The sequence below is a fragment of the Stomoxys calcitrans genome, chromosome 1 (genome assembly GCF_963082655.1).
Source record: "Stomoxys calcitrans chromosome 1, idStoCalc2.1, whole genome shotgun sequence".
NCBI classification, from domain to species: domain Eukaryota; kingdom Metazoa; phylum Arthropoda; class Insecta; order Diptera; family Muscidae; genus Stomoxys; species Stomoxys calcitrans.
This window is the reverse complement of record NC_081552.1, coordinates 254,612,138-254,620,449: the sequence shown is the minus strand read 5'-3', so window position 1 is coordinate 254,620,449 and position 8,312 is coordinate 254,612,138. Positions and strand designations below refer to the sequence as shown.

The window sequence follows — 8,312 nt, the reverse complement described above, 5'->3', positions numbered from 1 at the left end:
ATGTTTTGGGTGAAATGACGCTACACCGGCATGCTAACCTCTGCACCTCGGTTATCGTTTATGTGCGAGTATATACTCGTATACGAGTTCGTAAATGACACAAAGTCATATAAACGATAACTTTTGATTTATTTTATCAACATTTGAGTTTAGAAGGCTTTAATTTGTTTGTCCATTGGAATGTTTTTAAATTCAGGTTATTATTCTCTTTGTTTTTAACTTAGTATATTTCAAACACATTTTTATGCAATGTTTTTTTTTCTTTGCTCAAATGCAAAAATGAGAAGCAGTTTTTTTTGTATTGTTTGGATTTGATTTTCATATATTTGTTGTCATTTTGAATATTTTGGTCCATCCCATTGTGCATTGTCGCGCCCACTTTGTTATAAAAGCAAATAACTAGATTGACACTGGAAACTTAATCGAAAACTAGAAACATCAACATTTTGCCAAGATTCACTACTATTGTCGAAAATATTGTATTCATCCAATGGACGCTATAAATAACTTTGCTCGAGGAAGAAACAATCACTTAGTCTTCCTCCTTTGAACGGAACAAATCGCAGAACACCACTCAACATGAAATTCATCATTGTCTTTGTTGCCCTCTTTGCCATTGCCTTGGCCGCCCCCGCTGAAGTGGCAATTGTCAAAAGTGAATCCGATGTTGGTCCCGATTCCTTCTCATATGCGTAAGTTTTGAGAAAAAAACGGCGATTTGAAATAAAAAAAGAAATGAAATTTCAATTCAATAATTGCCATTTCTTTTGATTGCAGCTACGAAACTAGCGATGGTACCAAATCCGAAGCTAGCGGCAATGTGATTCATGCCGGTACCGAAGAGGAAGGTATTGCCATCAAGGGTTCCTTCAGCTTCGTTGCTGATGATGGACAAACCTACACTGTTAACTACATTGCTGATGACAATGGTTTCCAACCTCAAGGTGCCCATTTGCCAGTTGCTTAAGATGTGATTCCATGTTCCTGGGCTAGTCAATAAAATTATTTTTGTTTTCCATATGTCTCGACTTGTGAAATGTTAAATTAATTTTTAAGAAAGTGATTAAAGTGAAAGTTATTGAAACCAATGCATACGAATATTTATTTCAACAAGTTTTCACCACGATTGTCAGTAGATCTACTTTCTGGCATCCTAGTTAGATTTAATGTAACTATTTTACCGGAATTTCTGTACTAGTAGTAGTTCTTTATATTGAAGATGCATTTCCGTGTTCTCCAAGAACAGAGACTACTGTTGTACTTTCCTTTTATCCACAATTAAAAACCTAAATTGGCTGAGTGGATTACACCTAGCTAAAGCGAGTTTTGTTCTATTGTAGTTGCAGTGAGTTTCCCAAGTAAAAATGGAGATCATTATATCAAGAATTTGTTTTACTCCTTTCTGCAGAATTAAGGGGGGATTTCTTGCTCTACAATTCATTGGTAGATTGTTCAAAAGCTTCTACGTTCTATAATCAAACACTTGTATTGGTTGCCCAAAAAGTAATTGCGGATTTTTCATATAGTCGGCGTTGACAAATTTTTTAACAGCTTGTGACTCTGTAATTGCATTCTTTCTTCTGTCAGTTATCAGCTGTTACTTTTAGCGTGCTTTAGAAAAAAAGTGTAAAAAAGTATATTTGATTAAAGTTCATTCTAAGTTTTATTAAAAATGCATTTACTTTCTTTTAAAAAATCCGCAATTACTTTTTGGGCAACCCATATAATGCAGGTTTTAAAATCGATTAGTACACACCTTCTAACCTACGAACGAACATTACGTTTTCCATAACTGAGCAATTAGGTTCATGGGGACCTCAGTTATAACAACAACTTTTTATCAACTGATCTGAACGATGCAAAATGTTTCAAACATTTTTAGAGGAGGAAATAGGCTTTCAGTCGCTATTTGTTGATTGCCTGTATCTGCAATACGGGGAATCAAATTTGACCACCTTCCATGTCTCGATACATTTTTTAGGCTACGCACTTTAAACTAACTTACCGATTTACGTATTTTTATACCCACTACCGAAGGGTGGGGTATATTCATTTTGTCATTCCGTTTGCAACACATCGAAATATCCATTTCCGACCATATAAAGTACATAAATTCTTGATCAGCGCTAAAATCTAAGACGTTCTAGCCATGTCCGTTCGTCTGTTCGTCTGTCCGTCCGTCTGGTCTGTCCGTCCGTCATATATTACATATATTATCCAATTTTGCTAACATTTTGGACTGTCAATTTAGCCCAGATCGGTCGACATTTGGATATTGCTGCCATATTGATCGATCTCTCGATTTAAGATTTTGGGACCATAAATGACGCATTTATTGCCCAACGAAATTTGAAAACTTGAGTGGGGTTGGGACCTTTAACATTCCTCTTTAATTTGGCCCAGATCGGTTCAGATTTGGATATAGCTGCCATATAGACCGATCTCTCGATTTAAGGTTTTGGGCCCACAAAAGGCGCATTTATTGTCCGATGTTGCTAAAATTTGAGACAGTGAGTTGTGTTAGTCCCTTTGACATCCTTCTTCAATTTTGGCCCAGATCGGTCCAGATTTGGATATAGTTGCCATATACAGCGATCTCTCGATTTTAAGGCCTTGGGCCCATAAAAGGCGCATTTATTGTCCGATGTTGCCAAAATTTGGGACAGTGAGTTAACTTAAGTCCTTCGAAATCTTCCTGGAATGTGTTACAGATCGGTCCAGATTTGGTCATAGCTGCCATATAGACCGATCTCTCGGTTTAAGGTCTTAGGCCCATAAAAGGCGCATTTATTGTCTGATGTTGCCGAAATTTCGGACAGTGAGTTAAGTTAAATCCCTCGACATCTACCTGGAATATGTTACAGATCGGTCCAGATTAGGATATGGCTGCCATATAATCCGATCTCTCTATTTAAGGTTTTCGGGCCATAAAAGGCGCATTTATTGTCGGATGTCGCTGACATTTGGAACAGTGAGTTAAGTAAGGTCCCTCGATATCTTCCAGGAATATGTTACAGATCGGTCCATATTTGAATATAGCTGCCATATAGACCGATCTCACGATTTAATGCCTTGGGTCCATAAGAGGCGCATTTATTGTTCGATTTCGCCGAAATTTGGGTCAGTGAGTTGCGTTAGGCTCTTCGGCATTTTTCTGCAACTTGGCCCAAATCGGTCCAGATTTGGATATAGCTGCCATATAGACCGATATCTCGGTTTAAAGCCTTGGCCCCATAAAAGGCGCATTTATAATCCGATTTCACTGAAATTTGGCACAGTAACTTATGTTAGGCTTTTCGACATCCGTGTCGTACATGGTTCAGGTCAGTTAATTTTTATACCCTCCACCATAGGATGGGGTATACTAATTTCGTCATTCTGTTTGTAACTACTCGAAATATTCGTGATATTTTAAGTCGATCTAGCCATGTCTGTCCGTCCGTCTGTCTGTCGATAGCACGCTAACTTTCGAAAGAGTAAAGCTAGCCGCTTGAAATTTTGCATAAATACTTCTTATTAGTGTAGGTCGGTTGGGATTGTAAATGGGCCATATCGGTCTATGTTTTGATATAGTTGCCATATAAACCGAACTTGGGTCTTGATTTCGCAAACTGGTCCGATTTGACTCAAATTTTGCACGTGGTGTTTTGGTCAACAAGTGCGCGAAGTATGGGTTAAATCGGTCCATAGCCAGATATAGCTGCCATATAAACCGATCTGGGATCTTGACTTCTTGAGCCTCTAGAGGTCATTATTATTATCCGATTTGCCTGAAATTTTGTACGACGGGTCCTGTCATGATCATCAAATACGTGTTTATTATGGTCTAAATCGGTCTATACCCTGATACAGCTCCGATCTCTCTATTTTACTCCTTGAGCCTCCAAAGAGCGCAATTCTTATTCGAATTGGCTGGCATTTTACGCAGGTCTCCAACATATAATTTAAATGTGGTCCGGACCATATCTTGATATCGCTCTAATAGCAGAGCATATCTTTTTTTATAATCCTTTTTGGCCTATGAAGAGATGCCGGGAAAAGAACTCGACAAATGCGATGCATGGGGGAGGGTATATAAGATTCGGCCCGACCGAACTAATCACGCTTTTACTTGTTAGATATAGCTACTAAAAAGTGAAATTTTTTGTTATGCACAATTGAACGATGACTTGTACTTATTAGTATTTGGTCCAAATCGGAACATATTTCTAAAAATTTTAGTTTTTGGGGACATAGAAGGGTAATCGGATTATCGGTAGATGTTGGAGCTATACCAGATGATCGTACTTTTCACGGAAAATGTGGCTATAACAACAACAACCCGAAATTATTGGGAGAACCCCAGCCATGTCAAACTTTTCTACTAAGTAATGTCGTTCTGCAGCACAATATTCGGATTTTGCAATTAAAAGGAGGTCTCTTATCATTGGGCTCAAACTTGAATTGGCCTGCACTCACTGGAATGTTCGTGAGGCAGCCTCAATGTTAGCATCTAACATTCTGCTTATATAATTTTTACAACACTAAAGCATTTGTCATTGTTGAGGATCCCTTTGCATTCATTTGTTTAACTTCTGGCCGACACTTTTCCAATAACTTTTTTAAATCACCAATACTTCAGACAAAATTGAAATTAAACATTATTTATTTGACTAGAAAAAAGAACAAAATCACAACTTAAGCAACTGGCAAATGGGCGCCGCTGGGTTGGAAACCATTATCATCGGCAACATAGGTGACAGTGTAAGTTTGGCCATCATCACCAACGAAGGAGTAGGAACCTTTGACAGCGATGCTTTCGTTTTCAGAACCAACATTTCTCAATTGACCAGAAGCTTCAGCTTTGGCACCATCGCTAGTTTCCCAACTGTAATAAAAAAAAAAAAAAACACCAATTACCTCTCGATTCTTTGGGAGTACAGGTCAATTCTTCAAGTTTTTGTCATGCTTACTTGTATGAGAAGGATTCGGGACCAACATCGGATTCGCTTTTGACAATTTCCACCTCAGCGGGGGCGGCCAAGGCGAAGGCGAAGAGGGCAACGAAGACAATGATGAATTTCATGTTGTGTACTGTTCTGAGAGAGGTCAAAAACTGTGTGCTGGCTTCACCCTCGAACCGTGATATTTATAGTAACTGTAAGAGGTTTGAGTTGAGCCAATTAAACGGAATGTCTCCTAAAAAATAATAGCATATTTAAATAAAATGCTGTAGAGTCTAGTTTTCGATTAAGTCACAGTGGCAATCTTGTTATTTGCGTAAATAACTTATTGCCCAACACTCTGCACAGTGGGATTTACAAAGAACCTAACTTTTGAGCCGGTTAAAATGCTAGCACCTTGAACTTGATCACGGTTGAAAAGAGTGTGTGTATGAGTAGTGGTTTAAATGGCAGGGGTTCTTGACCTAATTTTACTTTCAAATTTTCATATTAAGAAATTATTTTTTGATATCTAATATTAACCATCATATTATGGTTGCTATAACTAAATTTGAATTAGCAAATCAACATTTTGAAATCATTATTGTGTCTTTCTAACATGTCGCAATATGTCCTATGTTAACAATCAATTTGGTATATGTAATAATTTAGAGCAATCTTCCGTTACATGAGCCCTAACCTGACCCAATAAAGCACCATGGAACTCGAAAAGTCTTAGCCCACATTGCATAGCATTAAATTACCAAACATAAGTCGAAAGGTATATGGGAGCATAGTACGAGATGAAGTGTCTGTAAATTGTATTAATATGATCCTGTTTATGTTTCAAAAGGGTAGAGGCTACCATAGCGCGGAGGATTGCGTGCTCGTTTTTGACGATGAACGCCTTAATTCGAATCTCTGCGAGAATATCAGAAAAATTGTCAACGGGGTTGATTCCCTAACAGGAGGCCACCGTATGACGTGTAGACCCCCGAATGCGAATCCTGGCGAGAAGTCAGAAAAAAAATGTCAGTGCTGGTTATCCCCTCTTAATGTCGGCGACATATAAGAGGTATTAAGCCGCATAATTTCTACACGAAAAAAAAAAAAAATAAAAAGGCTTTAAGTTCGGCCGGGCCGAACTTTGGTTACCCACCCGGGTATATACGTAAACCATCTCTCGTTAAAATCCGGTGAAAAATGCATACCGATTCGGACCAAATTCTAATAAGTACAAGTCATTGTTCAATTGTGTATGAAAGAATATTGGTCTTTTAAGTAGCTATATCTAAAAATTAACCGATGTGAGCCATATACGACACGGATGTCGCAAAGCCTAATATGAGTCACTGTGTCAAATTTCAGTGAAATCGGATTATAAGTGCGTTTTTTATAGGGACAAGACTTATCCATATATCGGTCTATATGGGAGTTATATCCAAATCTGGATTGATTTGGGTCAAGTTGCAGAAAAATGTCGAAAAGCCTAACACTGTCCTAACTCACCTAACCTAACTCACTGTCCCAAATTTCGGCGACATAGGACAATAAATGCGCCTTTTATGGTCCATTAGCCTTCAACGGAGAGATCGGTTTATATGCAGCTATATCCAAATCTGGACCGATCTGCACCAAATTGAAGAAGAATATCTAGGGGCTTAACACAACTCATTGTCTAAAATTTTGGCAAAATCTGATAATAAATGCACCTTTTATGAGCTCAAAACCTTAAATCGAGAGATCTATATGGCAGCTATATCCACATCTGATCCGATCTAAGCCAAATTAAAGAAAAATGTTGAAGGACATAAAACAACTCATTTTCCCAAATTTTGGCAAAATCGGATAATAAATGTGGCTTTTATGGGTCCAAAAGCTTAAACCGAGAGATCGGTCTATATGGCAGCTATATCCAAAATTGAACCATTCTGAGCCAAATTGACAAAGGATGTTGAAGGGCCTAACAAAACTCATTGTCCTAAATTTCAACAAAATTGGATGATAAATGTGGCTTTTATGGGCCTAAGAACCTAAATCGGAGGATCGGTCTATATGGCAGATATATTGAAATCGGGACCTATCTGGGCCAAAATGAAGAAGGATGTCGAAGGGCCTAACACATTTCTCTGCCCCAAATTTCAGCAAAATCGGATAATAAATGTGGCTTTTATGGGCCTAAGACCCTAAATCGGCCGATCGGTCTATATGGGGGCTATATAAATATATAGTCCGATATAGCCCATCCCCAAACGTAACCTTCTCAAAGACAAAAAAGAATCTGTGCAAAGTATCAGCTCAATATCTCTATTTTTAAAAACTGTAGCGTGATTTCTACAGACAGACGGACGGACATGTCTAGATCGTCTTAGATTTTTACGTTGATCAAGAATATATATACCTTATAGGCATAATGATTATACCCCCATCTTTCGGTGGTGGGTATAATAAAATATTTCCAATATCTAACAAAAAAAATTAATTTTATTGTTAAACTATTATCATACCCACCACCGAAGAAAGGGGGTATAATCATTTTGTCATTCCGTTTACAACGTATCGAAATATCCATTTTCGACCCTAGGACGATTTAGCCCTGCTTGTCCGTCCATCTGTCTGCCTGTCTGTTGATAGCAGGCTAAGGCTTTAGAAATGAAGATAATTTGCTAAAACTTTGCACAGAATCTTTTTTTTTGTCCATAGGCAAGTTTAGTTTGAAGATGGGTTTATGGGACTATATCTTGCTATAGCCGCCATATAGACCGATCATCCGAATTATGGTTTTAGGCTAATTAAGTCACTTTTATTATACGATTTCGCTGAAATTTGGCACTATGTTTCGCTCAACATTCGTACTGACTATAGTTAAGATATAGGCTATATTTGGATATAGCTGCCATATAAACTGATCTCCCGTTTCAGGATCTTGGGTTCATAAAAGGAGCGTTTAGTTTCTGATACACTGAAATTTGGCACAAGGATCTACGTTAGGCTTTCCGATATCCTTTCCTTGTATGGTTGAGATCGGTCTATATTTGGATATTGCTGCCATATATATCGATCTCCCGATTTAAGGTCTTGGGCCCATAAAAAGAACACTTGTTAGCCGATTTTGCTGAAATCTTACACCTTAGGCTGTGTTGGACCCCTCAACACCCGTGTTCAATATGGTCCTAATCGGCGTATATTTCGACATAGCTGCCATATAGACCGATCTCCCGACCAACTTTTTTATGCCGAGTCGGAACGGCGTGCCGCATAGCGATACCACATGGTAGAGACGTTTTGAAATTGCGGGATATTTCACGGCCAGCTCCTTGGGCCCATTAAAGGCGCATATATGAATATAGCCATATAGACCGATGTTCTGTTTTTGGGTCCTGAACACGT

The 8,312-nt window shown here is 38.3% G+C and overlaps 2 protein-coding genes across 2 annotated transcripts; one reads left to right on the top strand and one right to left on the bottom strand.

Moving 5' to 3' along the window:
• The first annotated feature begins 463 nt into the window (after nt 1-463).
• On the top strand, nt 464-982 carry LOC106093935 (larval cuticle protein 65Ag1-like). Its single transcript, XM_013261099.2, has 2 exons — nt 464-692; nt 778-982. Exons 1-2 carry the CDS (start codon nt 580-582, stop codon nt 965-967), a joined length of 303 nt encoding a protein of 100 aa, XP_013116553.1. The 5' UTR covers nt 464-579; the 3' UTR covers nt 968-982.
• Nucleotides 983-4,677: 3,695 nt separating this feature from the next.
• On the bottom strand, nt 4,678-5,065 carry LOC106093934 (larval cuticle protein 65Ag1-like). Its single transcript, XM_013261098.2, has 2 exons — nt 4,953-5,065; nt 4,678-4,867 (listed from the first exon to the last, which is right to left on the bottom strand). Exons 1-2 carry the CDS (start codon nt 5,063-5,065, stop codon nt 4,678-4,680), a joined length of 303 nt encoding a protein of 100 aa, XP_013116552.1.
• Between the last annotated feature and the right edge of the window lie 3,247 nt (nt 5,066-8,312).

Excerpts from the sequence above, each read along its gene's own strand:
- LOC106093934 (XM_013261098.2), bottom strand. The coding sequence starts at position 5,065 with ATGAAATTCATCATTGTCTTCGTTGCCCTCTTCGCCTTCGCCTTGGCC. Across the intron at positions 4,868-4,952 it reads CCCGAATCCTTCTCATACAA|TTGGGAAACTAGCGATGGTG; the intron begins GTAAGCATGACA and ends TTTTTATTACAG.
- LOC106093935 (XM_013261099.2), top strand. The coding sequence starts at position 580 with ATGAAATTCATCATTGTCTTTGTTGCCCTCTTTGCCATTGCCTTGGCC. Across the intron at positions 693-777 it reads CCCGATTCCTTCTCATATGC|CTACGAAACTAGCGATGGTA; the intron begins GTAAGTTTTGAG and ends TTTTGATTGCAG.